Genomic DNA, 25,423 nt, shown 5'->3' on the forward strand with positions numbered 1-25,423 from the left:
CTTCCAGCGCCCTGAGGGCAGCGCCACGCGCCCCCCGCCCGCTGCCGGCGGGGCTGTGTGGCAGCCGGGCAGCGAGGGGTTAACCCCCCCCCCGCACCGCGCAGGCCGTTGGGCCGGCCCCGCCTGCCATTCGAACGGCGGCGCGTTCCATTCCGCGCCCGCGGGGGCCTCCCCGATCCCTCCCCGCAGCCACAAAGCGCGGCCGGGCCGGGCCCTCCCCCTCTTTCCCCCCTCCCCATCTCGGCGTGGTGCGTGCCGGCAGAGCCGCGTCCCGGCCGGCGCCCGCCCCCTGCGCCTTGTCATTGATGTTGTTGTTTTTGTCGCAGGAGCCCGAGGCCAGGCCGGGGCCGCCGCCGCCACCGCCGCCCGTGGCCGCCGCCGCCGCCGCAGCAGGGCCCGGGCCGGCTGCAGGCATGTCGGTGTGCGGGGAGGCGGTGGGCGCCGGCTCCCTGCCCAGCGAGCTGGTGGTGCACATCTTCTCCTTCCTGGCCGGCCCCGACCGGCTGCGGGCCTCGGCCGCCTGCTCGCACTGGCGGGAGTGCCTCTTCTACCCGGCCCTGTGGCCGCGCCTCCGCCTCAGCCTCCGCGTCTCGCCGGCCGAGCGCCCGCGCCTCGAGTTCCTCATGCGCAAGTGCGGCTGGTTCGTCCGCGAGCTCCGCGTCCAGTTCGCCGCCGACAACTACCCCAGCGCCTCCCCCTCCCCCGGGGCTGCCGTGACGGGGGCGGCGGCGGCGGCGGCTGGGGGGGGTGGAGGCGGCGGTGAGGGCCCGGTGGTGGCGGCGGCCTCGGCGGCGGCGGCGGGGGGAGGCGGTGAGGCGCCGCCGCCGCTGTGCCCCCGCTGGCTGGACCTGCTGCGGACATACCTGGAGCTGGTGCTGTGCGTCCTGAGCAGCGTCCGCAACAACAGGTAGCGCCCGGGGGGGTGGTTCTCACAGAAAAGGGTTTATTTTTATTTTTATTTTTTATCCCCGAACCCCTGCGGCCGTAGGGTGAAGGGGCAGGGTGTGCTGGTACCCGCTGGGAAGCTGGGGGGTGTGTGGGGGATGCTTGAGGGGCAGCCCCAGCTCCTCCAGGCCTGCGGAGGGGTTGTGGAGCGGGCCGGGGCCTCCCTGCCCTCTCCTCGGGCTTGCAGCGCACCCAGAGGGCTTTAAACGCGGTTCCTCGCCCGTTTGGGCCCGATGCAAACGGGCTGTGCGAGGTCTCGCTTTCAGTTCCTCTCCGGCGCTGTGCCCCGCAGGTACTTCCCCAGGGGCAGCTGCTGGGGCTGGCTTCCGAAAGCTGCTCCTAGGCCACAGCTCGCCTGGAGTCCCTGCCCTGTGAGTCCTCGGGGTGCGGGTCCCACCCGCCTCCGCCAGCCTTCTCCTGCCTTGCAGGGGGAGCTTTTGCCTAACAGTCGTATTTTTGGGAAGTCTGACTGACGTCCTGAATGAAAAAAGTGTTTAAGTGGTGCTAGCGACGATCAGATCATAGGCAAATTCTGCCAAATGGACTTGGAAGGTTGAAATCCCCAGGAGGTGTCCCCTAGGAGTTTCACAGGGGAAAATAATAATAAAAAAAGATTTTTTTTTTCCCGCTGCCTCACAAAAATGCGAGGCTGTCAAATGTGTTGTGCGAAGGCTCCTGGCATATTTTACTTTCTGCATTCTCTGCGGTTTTATCTGCAGCTTCTGCAAGGACACTGCTTTCTGGAGTTGTTTTTACAGATTTTGTATGTACAGAGTGGCTGAGAGTGCAGCAAAATACTAGCAGTAGTTGTTTCTCCACTACCTGTTCTCTGGAGATGAGTATAATTTCAGCGGTAAGATACAGGTGGAAAGTCACCAACTTGGATAGGATTTTGCATTACTGTACTTTCCTGATGTCTTCAGATCGCTTGCACGCTGCTCTTTTGTTTTGAAATGAATAAGGTTTGACTGGGGAACACGCAGTACCTCGTCATTACAGCGGGGTCTTTTTTTGGTGAGCAACTGAAAAACGCGTGGGGGATTTACATTAAGCACTTAGTCTACTCAGAATTGCATTTTGAATAACACTTTTTTTTTCTCTAAAGGTTTTAAGTTTGATACTTGTTTCCTTGCAAGGCAACTGGTTAGTTTGTGTGTAGAACGTTGTGCTTTAGCTTTTCAGGTAGGGTTTTAAGATTGAAACATGGTGGGAAGGAACGGTAAGGTGCCAAGTTGCTGCTTGGTTCTCACCTCTAAGCCAGAGCCATCGTCACCTGCCTTGATGCTTTTTCATTTTATCTGTGGAGTGACTGCAGGCCGCTCACCTTATTTCTCTGCTCTGCATCACAAGGGTAATGATTAATTCCTTCATGTCTTCTCGTACATGGGATAGGGATTGTAATTTCCAAACTAAAGGAAACAGCAGCATTTTAACTTGGCCGGTGGCTGAATCACAGTAAATGCATTCCTTTCGGAATTAAGTTTAAAACAGGATGATTCTTTCATAACTCTTGTCAGCCTCTGTGATAGCTTTTTTTTTTTGGCAGAGAAATTCAAAGAACTTCCATCTTGCACTTCAAACTAGAGAGGAAAAAATCTGCTTTTGTGAAATGGTGTGCCGTTTCTTAACTGTGTAATCTTGTTGTAGGCTTTTAAATCTATTATTAAACAATACAGTAACAACCCCCTCCTTTCAGGAAAAATGTTCTTTAAATGACTGTAGAATTCCTTGAGGGTTTGTAATACCACAGGACCTAAGAGAAGACTAAAGTAATGACTAGAAGTAATGCAATTTCTGGATGTCCTCTTGGGTACAGGGGAATGATGATGTGGTGGTTTTTTTTTTGCTAATAAAAGTACTTTCTGTAGAGTACAAAGCTGCTGATTTCTAATCAACTCTGCACATTAAGTCTCTAGAAAAATACTTTGGAGCAGACTTTACTAATTCTGATGGAATGAAGGAAGTAAACTCAGCTGCAGGCACACAGTTCAAAACACCTGATAATACTATGATAGGTATTTCTGCTGGCACTCAGCATCCACAAAGGTACATTCAAGGTCCCTCATGCATTTGAGGTAGAGCTCAAATCAACACAAACTTTGTTCTGCAAGTGACAGAGTATTACTCCTAAATACTGCTTTAATAGCACTGAAACCAAGATGAGTTCTGTAATTCTGTAATTTCTTTAATTGAAGTGTACTAACATGATGTTTATAGCCATCTCTAGCTTTTCTGCAAGCAGTTCTGTTGACAGCAAGCGAAGCAAAATAAAAATGTATTATTTAAGCACTTGATATTCTACTTCCTATTACAAAAAAACAAACAAACAAACAAAAAAAAAACGTGGAGGTGCCTCGTTTCTGTAACAATATCAGGAGGGACAAGTTGTTTCTCTCTGGCTCTTAAGGGATCCTAATCATCTGTGCCTTCACAAGCTGGTCTTTCAAAACTAAGTTCAGGAAGGTGGGTGGGAGGGTGACAAACTTTCCGTGAGTCATTTCAGTGTGTACAGTAGCTAATAGGCAGGGACTGATCATCAGCTGTAGACTGCTCTTTTATGTAACTGTGAAGGCCTGAAGTAGAGATTCTCCTCTGGCTGCTTAAAGAGGAGGGCAGGAAGGTATTGATCCTCCCCCCTTTCATCTGCAGCGTGTTCGTTTGTGAGATTTGTTTGATCTGTGCTGTGGAAACAAAAATGCAGATTGTAGTAAACCAGGGAGTTTAAGTGAAGTACGGTATCTACCTTGGAGTTGCCAGAATTGTGTGAATCATTCAGAAGAGGAGACTGCATCTGTGTTTGGGGCTTTCTAATAACTCGCTTCTGTCATCCTAAGCAGGCAGCTGAAATTGGGGTAGGAATCTGATAACGCAATATGTGCCTTAGCACTTTGTTCCTGTTGAATCCAAGCAAGGCCCTTTTTGCTTCCTTTTGCATTGCAAGGTGGAGGATGGATGTTCATAAAGACCCACCAAACCTGAAGAAGGAGCATAGTAAGAGGCTTGGTACCTGTAGTATGCTTTTTGAGCTAGTGGAAAATGAATGGTTAATATTGAATAAAAATACTAAATACAAAAGAGGATGTTTCCCCAGCTGTGGTTATACACAGAATGTAGGATTAAGTTGCCACTATGAATTTCAGCAAAAGATGACAGTTAACGCCTAAATAAATTTGTTTAAGCAGCAATGGACTTCGCTAACCCCATGAAATAAGGATGAGAGGTGAGCCAAATGCCGTGGAGATTATAGGGTACTACAAATAGTAACAAAAATCTAATACTGATTTGGACTGTGGTGGTAACAACTGTGCTGTGCATGGAACAATAATTGGATGTTTTAATTGGCCAAGTTTTGAGGTGGAAAACTTTATCTTGGTCTCTGTAGTGCACAAATAGCAGTCAGGTAGATGTAGGAAACCTGGAGGGTGTCAATAAATCGTGTTTTGTCTGTCCTGTAGCTCAGTAGCTCTAAAATTGACACTCATCTGCAGCAACATTCGCTGGGGTCTGGGTGGCACCAAACAAAACGTGTGTGGGATGTGAATATGCAGGTGAATCAGAATTGTTCTGAAGGTTGCATTTTGTCTGAGCTCTCAGATTTAAGTCCCTGAGATCAGAAGATAAAAGCCTAATTATAGTATTGGCTGTGAGCACTGCCTTGCACACCAGGTAGATGCTTCTGCTGCTTTCCCTGCCACACCAGACTTTCCTCAAAAGCTGTAGGCGACAGAAAAGCACAAAATACTCCCGGTGGTGTTGCCAGTGTCTTCAGATTTCCTTGCCAACCTTATTCTTCAGCTAGGATCAGGCATTGGCTGAGTCAGATTTATCAAATATTGTGCGTGTGGTCGGGGCTCAGTTATATTCCAGTATCACTACAGTAGTCCTGTATTTAAAACACTGAAGTGTTAGAGTTTCTGAAATGGCTGTAAATACTGGAGCAACTCCTAGATTTTGTCTGACTTGATAGGAAGCCTGTGGATCTTCATTCATCTGTAGAAGAAAAGTAGCAGGTGGGACAGCAGAGAGATTTCAGGGAACTAGTCTATGGTTATTTAATACTTCAAAACAGGTAAATGGTTATTTATGATTGATACCAATTATAGCCTGCAATTCATACTTAAACTGAAAGCTTGACTACTTGACGGCTTTCTTCTGTTGGTAGAACATCTGCTCGTACTAGGGGGGCAGCGAACTGGCACCAGAGCTTCCCTAGCTTTGAGATTTGTGATTGTTTTGCATCTTCCTAAAAGCCGGTCTGAAGTATTAGCATACAATGTGTAGTCAGTTTAAAAAAAAAAAAAAAAAAAAAGCCACAAACAGCTCCTCTAAAACTGCTATCATTTTCATATCTGTTGTTTGATCTTTTTTTAGGGGATAGCAAAGATGCGAATCAGAAGCAAACTGTGCTGGGGAAAGGGAAACTGACTGTCTAGCACGCTGAGACAAGTCCAGGGTAAACTTAGAGGTTCTTCTTTCACTTTTTAGGTATTCCTTCTAGAAATTTAAATTGTCTCATGGCGGACCAGTTGTTCTCTTCTGTTGACTGATGATAGAAGCTGTTCTGATATTTCCTACTTCAGCGTGATAGAAATCAAACACTGTTCGGGGGGCGAGGAGCTTTTGCTCAGCTTCCACATGAAGTTTGTGTTACCTCAGTTGAGGAAGGTTTGGGCCCCCATTTATAACCCAGTTGCCATATATAAGTGCTCAGGCAGGGTTTCTAGCAGTTGAATTCTACTTGGGTGTTAAGCTTGGTGTTAAGTGTTAAAAAGAAGTAGGTATCTGATGTTTCCGTCTGTGAAATGTAACACACATGTTCTAAGAGTATGTGAAAGTGCTGCTAGAAAACTTCTTGATAGTGATGGCTTGCTGAAAATACTCCTCTGTGGTCACTAAAAACTGGCATTTGCTTTACAGCTGGATCCAGCACTTTGTATATCCCTCTTCCCCTTTATGCTTCAGCCTCAATTCCTGTAGTTCCATACGTGCCTGTACTCTAGGGCAGAAGGATGCTTCCCAGAAGACATTACATGTTCCATGCAATAATGTGTTCTTGCTGCCTGTGCTTGTTTTATCCAGAATGATTCCTTACACTGCTTTAACCTTGTATAAAGATTCCTTTTTGTTTCTTTGTTTCATAGGAACCTCCAGAAGTTAAGTCTCTTTGGGGATATAAGCATTTTGCAGCAGCACGGAAGTATATCAAATACATACCTCGGAAAGGTTGACCCTGATGGCAAAAAGATTAAGCAGTAAGTTATATTTATAAATTGTCAAGTATGTTAAAATAATGTTTTTTCCTGTCTGAAACACGTAACTGAGAAAGCTTTTTTAATAGCATTAGAATGTAATTCTTAAATTGAGTTGATTTTTTGTTTCTAGTATTTTCATGAAGTAGTCTGGTTTTGTGGCTTGTTTTTTCCCCTTCTCAGCAGGGTGAGAATCTCTTCTTTCTTCTTTTCATTGTGTTCTAGAAACAATATTAACTTAATGAAAACAAAACAGGAGGAGGAACAGGGATTTGTTACCAGCACCTCTAGAATTGTTGTATGTGAAAAAATGAGAAAAGGAAGTAATCCGATGTCCTCAATTCTTGTGAAATATGTGTAGGAAGTAAACTTGAAAGAGGACATAAGCAGTGACAACTTATTTTAAGTTATGTCACAAAACTAGGTTAGGTATTTGTAGAATTCCTGAAAGATCTTAGCTCACGGCATGCTTGTTTAGTCTCAGAGTTGTATTTTAGCTTGCCATAATTACATTACAGTCTTTACTTTGAATAACTAGTTTGTGGTTTTTTTGGAAGTGGTGAAATACAGTTTAAAAAGCTACTGACTTCTGGAATAAGTTGCCCCTGAAGAGTGATGCTAACTAAGCGAACAAGTTTTAGTAATTCCAGAACTTGTCATATAGATCACTTTAATTTGTGCCAGCTTAAACATCTTCTTCCCAGTAGCTGCAGAGAGGCGTAAGTACAGCCACTCTAGACTGTTACTGTTTATTTTTAAGTGGTTTTGAGAACTAGCCTAGATATACTATCAGCTGTATGTACATATGTGAATGCAAATGTCAAACTAAATGTTTGCTCCTGACTTAAACTTGGACATCAATGTGAATGCAGACATGTGTCTTTGTTATCCCATTTTCTTTAAATTACTCTAACTTCTTCATTTTGAAATTAAGATTTGTATTATAGTGCTGCCTGCAGGTAATAGGCCAATTTGGTAAAAGCCCCATTTTCATATCCTTTGTGAAAACATAAATACATAATCAAATCATGGCCAAGGGGCTTAAAGAGAACCGTCTAAGCAGATGTTTACTCAGCTGAGCACACAAATATTTCTTCAAACAAATAACAAAAATTACTATGCATACTTCATAGCCATGAACTGTAAAAAAAAAAAATAACTATCTAATGCAAGGTTAGTTTTTTACATGAATATTGACCTTTGCACATTCTGGAATGAGCAAATAAATGCTACCTTGCTTATGTTTGTTTTGCTAGAATAAAGCAGTGTCTTTTGGGACCCACTAGCTCTTTTCTAAATTAAAAGAAAATTGGCAGTGTTTTATTCAGCATTCTCAAGTTCGTCAGCATTAGCAGCATATACTTCAGGAAGTAAATCCCAAGTGCAGAAGGCAAGACTAAGAAGATGTAAGGTGTTTGCATCTCTAAAGTTGAAAAACGTGGGTGCTGACAGCTAACACTGCAAAATACTGGGCAACCTATGGAGGCAATGTTATTGGTGGTTGAAGATTTAGGAACCCAAATGGTGGTAAACCTTAGTAGCTGTTTCAGGAACTTCCTATAGTCCAAACAGGGAAGAAAACACAGCACTTCCTCAAGTCCGAAGCATTGAGATGAGTGTCACAGGCCATGGGTGAAATCTTAGCCAGCACAGAGCCATTGGTCTTTGCCAGGGGGAATGTCCTAAGGGCTGTTCTTGGGGAGAGGAGGCCTTGGATTATGTTTCCAAAATCACCCTTTTGTAGTGATCAGCATGTACAATATATGGCTTTGTAATGCTTTTTCTCTTTCTGTATTGTGTATGTGTCCCTGGATGCTTCCTAAAATTCTCTTTAGACCTCAGTTCATTACTGTGTGGAAGTTCATCAGAAACAATGCATTTGTCTTGAGCTGAGCAAGGGGTATATGTGTAAAAGTTTTGTTTTCTGAAATGTTTCCATGATTGATCCACGTGGCTTAGATAGTTTGGTTTCCAAAAGAAGCAGGTTAGCTCCTCATATTAAACTAAACTTATTGATTGGTGGTCTTTAATTAAACAAATGGGCCTTACTAATAGGTTTGCTTCCTGTCTGGGGCCATCAAGGTACTTCAGTACCTGTCAGGACTTCTGGGGCTTAAACAGTTAGTCAGCCTTTGGTCTGTCCTCTGCCTGAAAGTGCCACCTCTGGCATTAATTGTAACAGTAATTTATTTTGAGGTTTTTATTGCTGAGGTAGTTTTCCCCAGTGTGGTAGGTTTCAGGCTGATGGGGAACATCCCATTAACTGTTCTTTACAAGGAGCAAAGGGGACTGATTAAGTACACTTTTGAGGTATCACTACGCTAACTTGCTGTCTTGCACGTGCTGAGCTTTGCTCATATTTTGTGTTCTATGTACTAAACCCTGCTAAAATGTCAATTTTGTAAATGAGCTTTAAGGTAGTCCTGTGTATGTTACAGTGAATATTGTACTATGAGCTAGGTAGTTCAAGTGAAAGTTAGAAGTTAACACCTATTTTATGATCATAGTAAGAATTCACTTAATGTGTTTTAGAAACTGACACAATTCAAGCTGTTCTTGCAGACTCCTGTTAGATGCAGTCTGCTTATGAAAAATAGGATTCGCATAAGAATTTGCAGGGGAGGGAAAACCCGTATTAGGTGCTTGAAAAATGTATTCAAAACTTGTTGAAATGAATAAATAGCTGGTGGGTTTTATCGTTCTTCCTGTCCAGCCTCACATAAAGCAGATATTTAAAGCAAACCAAAAACCAGTCATTGTTAAATATTCTACACAGACGTGTTGAGTCTCTTACCTATTTTTATTAAATTGGTAACGAGGTGGGGAAAGGAGTCTTAAAAATTTTCCTAGGATATATGGACAGGTAACCTACCAGCATAAGTCTAAATATGAGCATAAATACGTCAGTGCGAACTCAGCATTAAATTGGTATTATTTCTCATAGTTTAAGTTGTATTGAAAGAAGAGTGCTCAAACAGTACTCTTCTGAGCCTAATTATTTAAATCATAACAGAAGCACAATTAAAACAAAATTTTAGTGCAGTAAGGCATAGATGATAGATGTTCTACTGAGCATGTCAAAGTTGAGTTGTCATCTATTAAAAAATTCCTATTATGATTGATTACTTGGGCTATTACAAAATAAAGGATTCCATTGCTGTAAATGTTACATCACCTTTCCAAGCTGCTGCAATGAGAGCAGGGAGAGAAGAGACTCTGTTTGTTGTGGGAGAAATTAGGGAGGTTCCTGTGGCAGAACCTTTTCCTTTGAGTGATCATCAGAGGATCTGTCTTAAATTTAAGCTTTGCCAGAAACAGACCCCAAACAAACATTGCCAGGATCAAATAGCTCTCATCTGAACTCCAAAAAAATTTAGGAGTAAAATAGCAAAAATGCGTTATTTGTAATTCTTGACCTGTTGTTTAAAACTGTTTAATTTTTGTTGCCAGTCCTCAATTAAAAAAAAAATATATAAATAAAAAATACTTGGAGACAATCTAGAAGATCTGCAGTGTATATAAACCTGATGACTGTACTAGGCAAAATGTTGGAAACTATTGAGATATATAACTGATAAATGACAATCACGCCAACTGTTCTGCGTACAAAGAAAAGGCAGGCCTTTTACAGTTGCAAAAGCTCCTCTTAAAGAGGTGACTAGGTAAATTCATGGAAGTGAGGTCCCTGAGGGTTACTAAAGACAGAAAGCCACCTCTGGCTTAGGAGGTCAAAGTTACAAGTGTTTGGAAATGTGAGGAAATCTCTGAGAATTACAACTCTCTTTCTATCCCTCTTAAGGTATTAGTTTCTCTGCTGTCAGTCAGGATACAGAGCCTTTAATTTTGTCTGGATGGTATCTTGATTAAAGATAGGTGGATAAGAATAACAATTTTGTAAAAATTTGAAGCACAAAGATTTCTGCTAGTTTTGTACTAGATTTTTTTTATTTTTTACCATATTCCTTGAAGTTTTGTGAACCTGTTGTAGCCTGGCTCAATTGCTTCCTTTAAATGATGGGTGTTCCTTCTGGCTGGCTGGGGTTTGAGATCAAATATGTCTGTATATGCATCCTAAAATGTACGTGCTCAAAGATTACTTGTCATTGGGGCAAGAGGATTCTTTGGAGCCTCAGTAGGTGAGGGATGAAGATTGAAAAAATACTGCTTTCCAGGAAGTAGGTAGGGTTTGGCCATGCTATTGTTGTTTATTCAAATTCTTACTTTAAAATACTTTTCATGCATTCTTGAATTAAATAGCTAAATTTAAGAACATTTGTGCATTAAAACAATAAATGGGCAGGAGAGGTGGGACGCATCACAGTGAGCATGGTATAATCATACAGTGCGATAAATCACATGAGGACTCCAACAGTCCCAAGTGATTCTGGCACTGGTAATCTGGGTTTGCCGTGTTCCCATGTCCAAGCTGTGTCGGTAAAATTTGAAGCTGTTGACAATGAGAATCCAGTCAGCTGTACATTCAGAGTTATTTCAAGAATCTTCTTAGGAGTTTGTTCCTTACCCTGTGAGGAAAATAAAGCAATTGGTTTCTATCATTCTAACATATGTTCAGAGGCAATTTTCTCCAACTTTTCAATGAAAATTATTTTTTCCATATTGAATTTGCCATACTAGGGAGGTCAGCAACTACGAAGAGCTGTTTTAAAAAATTAAGAACTGTTTTTAATGCATTACAGGTCTTCTTACTTGCATGACCTTAACGTGTATGTGGGAGGGTGTTAGTGCGTGCTGGGATCTGTGCTGAGAAGTATGAAATGAAGGGTCGTAGTGCACCACTGTTTTGGAAAAAGCAAAGTACTTATTTTTTTTCAAGACAGTTTTCAGTTTTTAACCTTTTAAGTGCAGTGGTGATTAAAGCACAGTGGGAAGTTCGCAGTGTGTTGGGTTCTAACTGTGGTAGTTCACAGGAACTCCAACAGTAGCAGCTTCTGCAGAATAAGGCCATAAATGAAAGAAGACTAATTCTTGAACAAAAAAATAAAAAGAGTGGTAAGCAATTGGTAAGACTAAACCGTGTCTAACAGCATCATTGTCTGTTTTGTTTCCTTGCAGAATACAACAGCTGTTTGAAGAGATATTAGGCAACAGCAGGCAATTGAAATGGCTGTCTTGTGGGTTCATGCTGCAAATAGTAACTCCCACATCACTGGCCTCCTTGTCAAACCCCATAGCCAACACCATGGAACACCTGAGCTTATTGGACAACCACATCCCTGGTAACACCACTCTTATCACTGCAGTCGAATTGGAGCGTTTTGTGAATCTGCGTTCACTCGCTTTGGATTTCTGTGATTTTACAGCTGAAATGGCAAGAGTCCTGGCTGATAGCAACCATGTGCCTTTGCATCGACTGTCTCTCCTGGTCCACAGTGTTTCCATAATGCACAAGTCATTGGACAGTATGCCAGAAGATGAGAATTGGAAGGCGCTGACGCGCAACAGCACCAATCTTCGGGTCTACATAATGGCTTTTGATGTCAAGAGTGATGATATGCTAAGGATTCTTAAGCCCAGTATCCCCCTAGAGAGGATTCACTTTGACAGCTACATCACTTGTGTTTCAGGAGCTGTTGTTGACCTCATATCCAGGCAGTATGACAAGTTCCTCACTCACTTTATACTAATGAATGATGTGATAGATATGTCTGGCTTCCCAGATCTTAGCGACAACCGGAATGAAGATCCACTTGTCTTACTAGCCTGGAGGTGCACAAGACTGTCTCTCCTAGCTGTTCATGGTAGGTAATACATTGCACAAGCTTAGTATGTGACTGATATCCTTAGAATGCTTCATCCTTTCTCGTGATGTGTTTTAGTAAGAATGCTGTTCAGAAGCCTGCTATGCAGTTGCTGTACAAGCTGTTGTACCTTCTACTGGTATTTTTGTTTGAAAATAGGAAGTTTTTTTCTGTGTACGTGTTCTAAACATTCTTGTAGCTTGCTAACCTTTCATGAGAGGTCACTCAGGATTTTGTTAGGCTGCTCACAGAACAGGGGATAATGAAGAACTGGGCGTTCAAGGAGGCTTGTCCTGGAAGTGGCCTGCACTGTGCCGTTCCACCAGGTGGCCAGGCATGTGAACGTGAGCACTGTAGGTGCCTGCTGTGGGTACTGAGCTCATGGGCTGTTAAGATTAGATAATTGTGCTTCCTGTTTGTGTAAATAACGCCGGTTAAGTGCCCCAGGGCTGAAGGGAGGAAGTCTCTTACCAGTTTGGTAAGGCCTTGGCAGCAGATGAAGGTGGTGAACAAAATTTGAGACTTCTCTACTTGAAGAGTGGGGAAATAAAATAATGCAGAGGAGGTTGCCTTGCTGAGTGCATTGGTTTCACTAGTATACAGAGCTAGGTTTATCCCACCTATTTGCTGTATAATTGCAAATCAAATAATGGCACATTTATATTCAGCTCTGTGAACTCTACAGTACTTGTTAGAAGATAGAATCATTTGGCACATGTGAGGCACCTGAAACTGAAATAATGCAGAGTAGTTATTTTTGTGCTGGAATTGGCTTACCGAGACCAAACTTGTTGCTACATGAAGGAGTTAAGTGATGACTCCGTGCTCTGCTGTGTGAGAGTGAATGCCCATTTCCTCAGGCAGCTTGCAGGAGTGAATTCCCAGTTACTCAGCACAAACAGGAGAGATCAGCAGGAGCAGAGATAGTACATTTGGATCTCGGTTGAAGGCAGAAGGTTCTGTTGTATCTGCTAGGAAAAGGTTTTCGCCGTCTTCTACTGAAAATCAGTGGAGAAAAAGAATCAATCCAGTGGTCTCCCCTTTATAGTTTCACTGACAGACTTTGCAGATTGACATATGACTGTGCCACTTTGTAAAGAGTAGATTTTAACAGTTTCTTTAACATTTGGATAAAAGTTTTAGGACCTTTTTAAAAGGAAAGAAAATAATCAAACACAACAAACAACCCAAAACTTAAGTTATCATTCTACCATAGGAAATTCTTCTAATCTGATCCAAATTTAAAAAGATGATAAAATACCTGATCATAAAGTGTAAGTATCTTATAATATCAAAACACGTATGTTCAATAGGATATATTACTCCGTGCAGAGCATTGGGAAAGCAAACATCTTCTGCAGTTCTATGTAATCAAATAATTCTTACTGCATCTTCCTTCTTTGGAGAGCTTCTTTGTATACCTGGAGGAGAGAACGGCCAGACATCACCCTTGCTCTGATTTTGAAATCCAGGTTCTTCCCATTTCCTTGTAGAAGGTAGCAAAGCTCCTTATAAACGCCTCATCTTTAATTTGTGAATGTGACTTCTCAAGTGGTGTAGCACAAGCACCTTTCTTCTTGAGTAGTTATGGTGAGAAAAATGTGGCTAGGAGGAAAGATCTAGAATGCTGTGACTCTTCAGTACAGCATCTTATCCTCACGTCTGTATTTTCTGAGACTTACCAAGCAGTGGTCTCTGGTGCTACTTGTATTTTTGTGATACTATCAAGTGTTCTTCAGGAAAGCAAAACCAAATAGGTGTATTTGTTTGAGGAGCCATAACTTGCTCTATTTGTAAGGGCACAGGTTTCATCTATATTTAGACAAGAAATGGTTGTTCTTCAGTTTCCAATATTTTCCACAGGTTTTTGGTTTTCCCTCTTATGCTTTTAGTTTGCTCTGTAGAAGTCTTTAATTTGCAGATAGCTTTGGCTGCCACTTGGCAGTGACCAAAGAAGGAAGGAAGAAAATGTTCTAAGGATGCTCTCCTTGGATAGCTCACGATTCTTTCCTGTCTGCTGTGGGAAGTCGTATCATCGTTCCACCAAGGAACCCATCTTCAGGGGCAGAGTCAAGGGTATTCAATACTTGTTGCAGCATGAAGGAGCAGTGTGAGGAGTGTGTGGTCTTTTGGGATGAGAAGGGGACAATAGGATAGCCAGAGGGATCAGGAGTTACAAATCAGGAGCCACCCCATCCAGACATGCTGGAGCCCTTTTTCCTTCCTTCTTAAGAGAAGGGCACTTTGTGTGGGGTTCCAAGATTGTTTGTATTGTAAACATCTTGTATTACCTATCCTCTGTTGTATTCTGTCCCTGAGCAAAACTAAAGCTGACATTTTTACCAGCAAGGAAAAAGTCAAGACAACTGTAAGGTGTTGTGAGCTCCTTCCAAGTCTGCTAGGAATGTAATTCATAGAGGTGCAGTTTTCCATTGCGTTTAATATCCTGCAACCTTGCAGGTTCATCTTCCGTGACTGTTGTGCTAGAGGTAAAGTATCAGCCAGTGAAAATCACAGGAGTTCATACCTTTTTAGTGGTTAATATCCTAGAAATGAGCCATTTAGGTGTTGCAGGGTTTCTTGTTTAAAAAAAAAAAAAAAGTACCTTGAGCAGCATATTTACAGGAGACCTTAGCGACAAAAAAAAAGTAGGAAAAAGTAGAATGAAAAATTCATTAATCTATTCCTTTAACTTCAGTTTTTCTCATTCTTTAATTAGCTGTCTTATTTTGATTCAGTAGCATGTAGAGCGTGGTACTTGCCTTGTTGATTCCTTCAGCAGTGAACTTTCCCAGTTCAGATTCTGTGCAGACTGCAGCTTGCCTTAGCCTCCGAGTGGGCACTCCACCAGGAGGCATGGTGCCTGTGACAATGACGACGAAGGCAGAAATGAGCCTTTTCTTTTCTTTTTTTTTTTTTTTTTTTTTTTTGCAAGGGAAGGGTTGGCTTGCAGAGCTCCCAAAATAGGGGAAATTCCCAAATAGTTTATGTTGTGCCTGGACAGGGAGGAGCTCAACATTTGCCTTAGCGAGGATACAGCAAACTGTTGGAAAAGAGCAGGTAGCTGCGAGTGTTTTGAAAAAGGGGTGCTAATATGCTAATGGGAAGAGAGGGAAGCCTTATAATTATGTTTAATTCCAGCTAGAATAACAAGATATATGTAGATTATTTTTTTTGGTGCTGGTATGACCTATTTCCTGGAGAGGCTTCTGTTTGTTTTTTCCTCTATTAAGTCCACCTCTAATGCAACAAAAGCTAACTTTTTATAGCTGAAACACAGTTTTAAAGTGGTTCTTTTATATATTAACTTGAGTAGTTGATACAACTTGATTATATAGCTGTATAATAACTAATAGTTGATTAGTCCCTTCTTTGACTTATAAATAAGTAGATCACAGAAGGCTTGAAGTTGTTTTTACAACTTACTTTGTAGCAAAGAAGTTGGTACAAATGGTGGAAAAAAATAGATGTGGAAAAGCTTTGTTAAAAAAAACTTTTTGATACTTCCTTATTTAAGATCTAAATGGAGTTTTTTTTTTTTTTTTAATGCATCAACAACAAAAAAAATCATGAGGAGGATTCTGCCAGACAGAAGATGCCGAAAGAAGTTGGGAAGGATGCTTTGATGTTCTGGCATTAAATACTTGTGTAAAAAATGCCTTGAGTGAAGTTACAGAGCAACTTTTTTTTTTTTTTTATTTCCCCATAGGTTACACAGTTTGGGCTCATAATCTTATTGCAATTGCTCGTCTTCGTGGCTCTGATCTGAAAGTTCTTGAAGTCACAGAAGAAAGCATTGATTTCGACCAAGGAGAACTGGCTGATCAGGACGTGGATCCGGTGCATAATCTCATTGAGCAAGTATCTCTCGGATTGGGTCGGCCTTGGCACGCAGTGATGGACATAGAACTGCTCAGTGTCTTCACTGAGCCAACTCGTCATTTTTACAGAGAGATGCAAAGCTTCAGTGAAGGCATTTAGCTCCTTATTTACAATTCCTGTGGTTACATATGCAAGTAGGGTCCTATTATGTTTTTTCAGTAGCGTGAATTAACCCCTTTTGTGCTGTGTTTAATCAGTATTAGCTATATAGAATTACATATGTGTATTCTACTTCTTGATCAAAGAACGTAGTCGGGTATTGGTTTAGAAGCTGAAAGTGGCAGTGTTTAGGGTTTTCACGGTTAATGGACTTGTCTACCAAACCTTACCGGGATACAGCCAAAGGCTGTCTGAGGTTGCCGGCTAACTTTACTTTTATCGAGTAACTGTGTTTTGAATGATTTTACTATTATATCGGAGTTCTGCGCTCAGGAGCCAACTGTTTTTAATATCCATATCCATAGCCCAGCAGATTTCTCTGCTGTCATTGCTTAATCTGGTAGTGTGCAACTTAATAGGCTTAAAAGGAAGAGAAGTCTATCCAGGGCTGTTCATTCTTAGACTCTCACCTTGCTTCATTTCCCATGCAGCTTACGAAGCATGACTTGCTGCCGATGTCCGTTTTTCTTAGCTCTGTTAAGCAGTGGTGCGAAACACTAGCTTTTTGGATACCTGCACTTCCAGATGCACTCCATAAGCTGTAGTATTTCAGATTCGTTGTAAACTCGTCCTAGTTTATTCTCATTTTCTGTTATCTTCCTTAAAAGTTAGCTTTGGGCCAAAGTGTAAGAGAAAAAAACCAAGAATGTGCGCTCCGATGAGGTAAAAGCGTAACAGTGAAGACTTCAATACAAAGGTATACACCTGCAAACAAACGTTAGTCGTGAAATCCCTAGCAACCAAGTCACTGGATTTTCTCTGTCAGCGCCTGTGTCAGCTGCCAAAGAATAGATTAAAAACGAAGAAGTGCCCACATGCTGGCAGGGGCAGGCCAACTTCTGGCCAGCCAGATACTGCTAGATTGTAATATATAAGGTCGAATTTCGACCTGTGGTACACAGCTGTGCTGTGGCTCAGTCAGCAACCTCAGAACTCTTAACAAACATGCACCTGTTTCACTGTGAATAGTGAATGTAAAGGAAGGAAAGGAAACAAATACAAAGCTTGTTCTATCACAGGTATGAGCTGCTATGATGCATGAAGAACATTCCATGAAGTATGTTTTAAAATCTTGTTATATCTGAGAGGCTTTAAAAGCCGATTTAACTGTTTCAGGGCAACCGCGGTACAGACGTGGTCTCTGTGAGACTTCCACCTGACCCCAGTCTTAAGTGGTACGAATGTTGTGCATTTAATGTTTAAAGGACAGTCTGCAATAATAAAGTAAGTGGCCAACGTGGGTGCCCAGCAGTGCTGAGACCTGGCTGCTATATTGTAAGCTTTGGAAAACACAATTTATGCAACAGATGTCCAGATATGATTCTATTTATGGAAAAAGTTTATATGTGTTTTACAAATGGTTTTACCATCTTATATTAAAATGACCTTTTGACAGGTGTGCGCTGTTTTGTCTCCAGTGAGCACATACCATGCGGATTTTATATGTACATCAGTAGAGTGAATCCACTGGCACAGTGTGTGTATATGCCAGATGTGGTGAGATTTTATCTTATAAATGTGATCAGATTAAAAAAATAAACTCCTGACAGAAAATGTAAGGAAACCAGCTGAATGTTTGAATTGATGACTGATGTTGTATGGTTTATGTTAAATGTATATTCTTTTAATCAATGAATAAAGCATTAAAAATTGATCACTGTATAAAATATTTTTGTTGTATCAGCATGAGAATTTCTAGACTTAAAATGCAGCAATCGTTCATAAGTTGTGTATAACTGGTAGCTCCCATTGTGTTTAGGTCAACGGAAGAGTCTAAAATGTCATACAGTAATTTCTTGGCTGAATTTTGTCAACTTATTTTTGGGTGGGGAGGGGTGGGGGGCGGAAGGATGCTTTGGTAATGATCAGACCACCAGACCCGTTAGCACAAAGAGTATTTCACGGTATGACTTACTAGACTGATACGGTAAAATGTGGATTGTAGAAGACTATTTTGAGAAATTCTTGCATCCGTTGCAATTGCTTAAATCAAAACCTAATGTGCGCTAGAAAAATGTGTAGTACTTCTTTTGGTGTCCCACTATTAAATAGATTATGAATACCCGCAATGCTTCAGTTTGACCTTTTCTCTGTACTCAGAGTACGTAGCTGTGTATTCTGAATGAAAACTGCAGATGGCTGATAAGCTGCCCAAGAGCTGCTGTGCCCTGCAGTGGCTGATTGTGCTGTGAGACTTGTCGGAGTGGCTGTTCGGTGTGCGCGTGCCAAGCACAGGTTTAACTCGAGCTTCTGAACTTCATTTTATGACAGCTCAAACCACCACCGAGCATGAGGATTGCGCTCCTTGTTGTTTAAGGAGTCTCCTAGAGCTTGTAGATCTGGCAAGCAACAACGCTTAATGACTTATTGAAGAGAGGACGAGTAGATTTTGCGGTGGGTAATAAAGATAAGGTATGTATGATTATAGCTCTTTATATTCCAGTAAAGTGAAATAACAGGACTGGATCATGGTGCCTTTCAGGGCTCAGCCTCCTGAGGGAGGTTTATGTAGCAGTTATATCTGACAGGGATTATTCAGCATCATCTGGACCTTAAATGGGGTTGTAAAGTGACCACATCTCTGGCCATTTCCATGCAACTTCCTAAAAATGTTGTGTCCTCTGGTTTACACAGTTGCAGGATGTTAATTCTACCTCTGCAGACTACGGTGTTTCTATGGATAGCTGCAGGATTTACCTCAGTTGGGAAGTACCTTGTTTACTTTTGTTACCTAAATGCATTTTTCTTTTTCATATAGCCTATTTTCTGCTGCGTTTTTAATTAACTTAATACTGAAAGGTAGGGTGGGGGCAGGAAAAACACCCCTCCTGGCTATGGTACAGGGGTGTTCAGGCCTCTCACTCCGTTTAAAATAGGCCATCTCTGTGGGTGCCCAGGGTGAGTACTGGATGTCAGTACATTCACTTTGAAGCAAGTCTAAAGAATGGATAAGGTTTGTGTTCTAGGTACAGAGTCTTTATACTTAAAACATACAGATTACTGTAATAAACACTTGCTTCCCAAGTATGGGGAGTCCAGTAAGGTGTGGGTGAGTGAAACATACCTCGAGCAGGGTTAAATATCCGTCTAACTGTTCTGTTTCTTAGCAATAAGTAAAAGCTGTTGATGGTTGCATTTTTGACAGTAATTTGGATTAGTGATATTGGGATGAAGGGATTTGAACTGAAGCAATTTGCAATCAAGTGTTAGGGAACTTAGGCAGTCCTAATGTGGAAAACACAATCGTATTTGGAGTGGGGTCTTACAAGCTGTGTGGAATTGCTTTGAGTTTGCATAATCCCAAATGGAACTTGTTTGTTTCCCTTTGTTGTTCCTGAGCAGACAGCAATGTCAAGTTAGTCTTGCTTCATTCTAGATTTAGCAGCAAGAACTTGAAACACAAGCCTTCAGTTGTTAAAGCTGGATTGCTTTTTCTCTGTGGGGGAGCAGGGGCTTTCCTGCATACACGCTTGCTTGATCCTGCTCAGTCAAGCTTCTGTAACCTATTTTATGGGCTACTTTGCCCTACTTCCTATTGCATACCTATGGTATCTATTGCTGGCCTGTCACTGGAAAAAAGAGTATCTGAAATTATTTCATTCTGTCTGCAGGATGTGTCTTAGTTCTGGTAACTGTTTGCCTGCAGCTCCCAATATCGTTCTGGGCTCAGAGTACAGTGTTTTGGTGGAGGAATTGTATTTTGAAGACAATTAACTTGATTATAAGCTAGAACAAATATTCAGCATATACAGAGAAAATATAGTACTTGTTCAGAAAATGTAGTTACGTTTGTAAGTAGCTTGCAACCCTTTAAAGTGTGGTGGTGTTATCAAACTAAGCACTTCTGTGCTATCAACCATGTCCTACAGACAGGGTCAAGCTGGTAGTTTGCTCTTCTGGTTCCTCTAGGGGCTGATGTAAGGGTAGGGGTAAAAACTCAATAGTTTCTAGTATGGTCCTGGTTAAGTCTGGCAGGCAAACTTGGAGACTCCAGAAGGCAAATCATTGGCTAAAAGTGATGCAACAGCTGAGCTAAGCTGAACAGCAGTTAAAAATTTCAACATATGTGAGCCTTTAAAGTAGCAGTTGCCAGAATTTGTTGGTGACTAGCTTCAGTACAAAGGCTTTTCTAAATACCTCTGACTAAACTAGGAAGAAAGAAAGGGCAATAAAGAGCTGTGGAAGAGTTCTGCAGCTGAAACAAGAACAGGGAAATAAGGTTAAGAGGAGGAGTATTGAGCTGCAAAAGTAAAAGCTCAGCTGGCAGACTTGATCTGAGTCAGCAATTACAAAAAAAAAAGTGTTCTGGAGCTTTTTGGTAACTTCCAATTATGGGGTGTCGTGGCCTGTGAGAGTAGAACAAGTGTACACACTAAGTTTATATTTAAAAACTGTGTTTTGTGTGTGTAAAGGGGGGGATGGCAGTTGAACTGCTGCTACTGTAACTGGAGGCTTGTCTAAAAACAGTTTCCTTCTGTTTTTTTTAAAGGGTTCTGTACCAAATGACTGCATTGTGAGTAATTATGTGGTTTTTAAACTGAAGCATGCTGGTCTCAAACAAAACAAACTGACAAAACAGCCAGCAGCTTCCAACAGAAGTCTTTAGAGTGTATGGCAGGTAAAATTAGAGTGAGGCTCTGTCCAGATCTCATCCAAATGCCTGTGCCCTGGCTGCAGAGACTGGGCCTGCTTCAACAGCCATTATCACAGGGTAAGAAGCAAATAGGAATGAGGAGAACTAAATGACATACCAAACTTCTAGACACAAGATTATCAATTTTGCAGTTTGCTTTCTTTGTTGTTTGATTCTTCGTCCTTTGTGAAGCCTAGCACACACTACAACTTACGTGTGGGCACTTGTCTAAAACCTTTTTCTAGCTTCTACGATGCTTCTGTATCTTTGGGCTTGTTTTAAATGCATGTTTGCTCTAACAGCATATTCTTGACTACTTTTATTGCTTTACTTTTGTTAAGTCTATGGGGTATGCTTGCTTTAGACAAGAAAGGAATTTTACTTTTTTCCTTGCTCTTTTAATTATCTGTAATGTGTAAGGATGAGCATGGTTACATAAGTCTCCCACTACACTATACAGCCATTTTGTTGATAAATACTGATGGTTCTCCAGAGTTGGAGAATTGGAAGAGCGAGGACTGGAAACTTAACGTGTCTTTTTGTCCCATGCACCTTCCCTAATGGCAATATTAAAATCTAAACACTATTAATTGTACTTGGGGTGAAACAGTGAAAAAGCAAACAAAAAACATGCTAATTAAGGGCTTCAATTTGCTGTGGTTAGGCATCTCTAAAGGCAATAGTCTGGTGGTGCTGAAGCATCACATGCAGTTATAAAAAAAAATATATATATATATATTTTTTATGTAAGTTCCTCTTTACTTCCTCAACTACTTCTATAGTATCATGGTAACAGTGAACTTGCAAGGGAAGCTTTATTTCATCATCTTCAGTAGACATTTATTGTTTCAAATTTTTTCACATTCTACTCATAAAGCAAGCATCACTTGGCATGCAGAGTCCCTGTACAGCTAGACAAGCACAAAGCAGCTGGACTTTTAAGATGATTCATGATTTAATTTTATACACCTCTGAAGAGATTACTCAAATTAGAAATACTTAATTTAAAATGACTACTGTACAATGGAAATCACTTATTCACAATATTCATAGTTATATTTCATTCTTTATTTACAAAATACTATCCTGAGACTTCTCTATTAAGCTTCAATTTGAGCAAAGTAGTTTATATATATACCTAAGTAACAGTGGTTACTTAATGTAAGGGAAAATGCCACTAGCAGAATACAGACATTGTTCAAATGACTGTCAGGTCTCTTGCTGTGGGTCCGTTTGTTCTACAGGTGCTGTATTTGACTGAGGTGGCTCGATTCTATTTTCAGGAGGCAGCGGTGGAGGCAAGAATCCAGGTCGTTGAGGCGGATAGTGAGGAAAAGATCTCATTGGGAAAGGATTTCTCACTGTGAGACAAGGAGAGTAGCCCAGTTAATAACAAACAGCGCACACACCTGCTTCTTTACCCTACGCATCTTATTGCTCAGCAACAGCCTCCCGAAATAGAAGTCACAAATTAGAACTATGTTAGATGAGGTGCTCTGGTGAGACAGAGCTGCTAGGAAGGGAAGGACAAAGTGATATTTTTCCCACTAGTGATCTTGTGACAGGCTCATGGCAGTAGCCAAGTTAGTGCCTGGTAAGGGGCTTCTGTGGCCACCACCTTCAGTGTGATGATGACCTGGTAGACCTTCATTGCCATACCCCACAGGTGCTGTGGGGGATAAAGAGCTCAGTTCTTCCCAGGTCAATCACAGAACAGCAAGAGCCAGGAAGAAGCCCTTCAGTCTGATACTTTCATCTTGCTCCAAAAATGTGAAAGGTGAAACAATTAACAGGTATGTCATAAATGCATGCCTCTGTATGAACGTTAGCATACCTTAAAGATATGGAGTTTAAAGATTTATCACACTAAGACTTACGTATGATGCAACCTCGCATCTACTTGCTTTACTATGCGAGAAAAGGAACCCTTCAGGTGCTGAACGGTATTTATATGCTGTTTTCTAACGGTAATATTTGTAAAAGCACTATCACTGTGAGCAACTGAGAAGATGAAAATACACACCACCACCTTCAGCACACAGATGCTCTCTGCAGCTGAACTGAGTAGTAGTATGTGCAGGTAACGATTTAAGTGTTCACCCCATGTGATAACTCATGATCATATGAAGTAAATGCTCCCTAAAGTTACATACTTGGCATTGGAGGGCGTGGTGGCCCGAAGTCTCGTACTGGAAAACATTCACGTGGTCCGTACATGCCAGCAGGAGGAGGGAGAGGAAATGGAGGTCCTCGTCTCATGAAAGGTCCTCTAGGATCCATAGGCATTAATGGAGGTCTGACAGGAGGGAAAGGTGGAGGAGCAAACCCTGAGCTGACTGCTTCGCTTTCAGAGGCCAGTGGCTGATCAGGCAGTGAGTCCTGTAGCACAACAAGAACAGAGAAGTTAGCTTTGGGAAAGAGATAAGGAGAGGGAGCATCTTCAATCCCATCAGGTCCATTTTGATGCATGCTGCCACTGGAACTAGCTACAAGCTAGCTCCCAACAGCTTAACTCTGAGCAGGCTACCTCTGTGCACTGGCCATAGCTTCATAATCAGGCCTTAACTAATTTGCAATGGGGATTACATTAGCAACATCTCAAAATTAACTCACAAGGCAGCACCTGCTTTGATAAAAAGTCTACATTCATTTTTATGTGTTACGTTGCACTGTGCAGTCCAAATCATGACCAAGTACCACAGACAAACTTTCCTATATACTTTGCAGAAAATTAAGGATTCTTTAGATCAGGTTTCTGGTTAGCTACTTACACTAAGATTAGAATGATCTTTCATCCCATTTCCACTTGGTTCTGTCCGTGGGCTATTTTCTGAAGATGTTTGTCCGTCTGTATGCAAAAGTTAAACAAGTTATTCAACGTTCACCTTCCCATCACCAGCATTTTGTCTTAAATTAGAAGATACAGGCAAGAAAAATAAATATACTGCTGTATGAAGCAACTATTGTGCAGGCAGACTGAAAGAAAACAGAGGAACACAAAGCTATGCTTGAACATTCAGGTTGCACATGAATATACGCAGGCTATAGCTCTCACTCAAGTTTCTTGTATGGATCCTTAATTCAAATAAAGTTTTTTCTCCCATTTTAGTATGTTTTTCTCACATTACAGATGCATTTTCCTACTGATGTACTCTTTATAAATGAAGAGAAAAATATGAACTTCAGTGTTTTTACCTCTACCTACCCCCAGGGAACAATTATTTTTTAGAAACAAATGGAGAAAAATATTGAAGAGAATTGTCAGAGGAGAATCAAAGTGGATATAAATATACTAGTGATACATATTAAATTTACTCCAGTCTTCAAAACAATCCAAACCAACAACAAAAAACTCAGCACTTTGAGATTTGAAAAAATACTGCTTCCTTAAACTTCAGCATCAACAAAGACACTAATAATAAAAAGCGTGAGACCAGAACAATACTGCTAACAAGTGATAGATTTCATTTACATTAATTGCATCTCTTCTCCTTTAAGCAATAAAGCTCTTTTCTCAATAAACAGAAACGTCCTTTCCAAAAACCTAAATTGTGTCATTTCAAGCAGGCCTACATTGCTTATGTTAGAAATACTGTTACTTAACAATCTGAAGAATTTCAGTTACTTATGTCATGCAGAGAATATTCCTGCCTTGATACTTAAGTTGCAAAACACTTTCCATTTTAAATCTGTCAAGTTGCTCACAATCTGTCAAACTTTAACCCTTTGACAAAAAGTTTCCTGCTCTCCAGGTACCTGCCTCAAATTTTTGGAGTTACCTACCTCAGCTTAGGAAAATGCAGATTATCTTGCTCACAGAAAATAACATTTTGATCATCTTGCTGAGAAATCGTAATTAATTTGAGTTGGAGTCTGGATTTCACTACTGCAAGATGCTGCTCTTCAGAAATCAGATGGTGTATTGGTTTTGTTTTTATTTTTACAAATACCCAAGTCTAGTGAAATTATATGCCTCTAAAATCAACATTCACATGTGCTTAATTACATGTGAATTTTGGCAGCAAGGTTATCCAAAACAGTTTCCATTAAGTTGGTTTTGAACTGCCCAAGAAGAAGATAAGCTTTTTTTTTTTTTTTTAAGAAAAAAACTTTTAAAAGCAGCTTATTTTTAGCAGCTAAATAAATGGGTAAAAATGAATGCAAGAACTGAGTGCAAAGACCACATGCGCCTCCTGTCCTTCAGTCAGCAACCAGGCACTTTGAAGAAAGCAGTGGAATTCCCCAATGGAATACAAAGAAGTAGGAAGCAGAAGTGAAACAGACAGGCTTGGGGAACGTGGTAGGAAGGTGAGTAGCTGTACAGGAACAAAACTGTACAGAGTTTTCCAATAGAGAACAATTCCCTATTAAACCTTTACCTCAAAACAGAATTCAGCATTCTGACATTATGACACCAAGTAAACAAAGGGTTTCTCTTCTATTGCCAGGAACTGAGCAGCAAAGATGGCAACTTACTACTAATCACGTGTACCTGAACACTGCCTGGCACAGTTTCTGTCAAGAGTTTAAAGGTTTCATTATTCCTGACGACTCAGACACGTCACTTAGTAGGCATTAAATAATGATGAAAACTGTTTAATGAGTATTAAGACTCTGAGCTCTTAAATTGTTAGTGATAAGGTTTAAGTCACCACAACTTTGTCTCTGAGCGTCTGTGTGTTGCTCAGTGTCACAAACAAGAATTTACAAAATTGGGCCATTTCAAATGGTAATGAGACAGTGAAACATGATGAAATTGATGGGCAACTGCACTGTGAACTACAAAAAGCTCAAAG

At 41.2% G+C, this 25,423-nt stretch overlaps 2 protein-coding genes across 4 annotated transcripts in view; one reads left to right on the forward strand and one right to left on the reverse strand.

Annotated features, from left to right (window-relative positions):
• Positions 1-290: 290 nt before the first annotated feature.
• On the forward strand, positions 291-17,648 carry FBXO33 (F-box protein 33). Its single transcript, XM_084521443.1, has 4 exons — positions 291-907; positions 6,087-6,197; positions 11,268-11,953; positions 15,663-17,648. The coding sequence occupies exons 1-4, from the start codon at positions 306-308 to the stop codon at positions 15,932-15,934; spliced, it is 1,671 nt and encodes a 556-aa protein (XP_084377569.1). The 5' UTR covers positions 291-305; the 3' UTR covers positions 15,935-17,648.
• Positions 17,649-21,441: 3,793 nt separating this feature from the next.
• The window catches only part of MIA2 (MIA SH3 domain ER export factor 2), a 37,305-nt gene continuing 33,323 nt past the window's right edge, over positions 21,442-25,423 (reverse strand). For all 3 annotated transcript variants that reach the window (XM_084522388.1, XM_084522389.1, XM_084522387.1), the window contains 3 exons: positions 23,399-23,475; positions 22,781-23,006; positions 21,442-21,988 (listed from right to left, as the gene is read on the reverse strand). In XM_084522388.1, the coding sequence (XP_084378514.1) occupies positions 21,837-21,988; positions 22,781-23,006; positions 23,399-23,475 (455 nt within the window). In that variant the 3' untranslated portion in view covers positions 21,442-21,836. The remainder of the gene's footprint in view (positions 21,989-22,780; positions 23,007-23,398; positions 23,476-25,423) is intronic.

Source organism: Aythya ferina (genome assembly GCF_964211825.1).
Source record: "Aythya ferina genome assembly, chromosome: 5".
In the NCBI taxonomy this organism is placed as follows: Eukaryota; Metazoa; Chordata; class Aves; order Anseriformes; family Anatidae; genus Aythya; species Aythya ferina.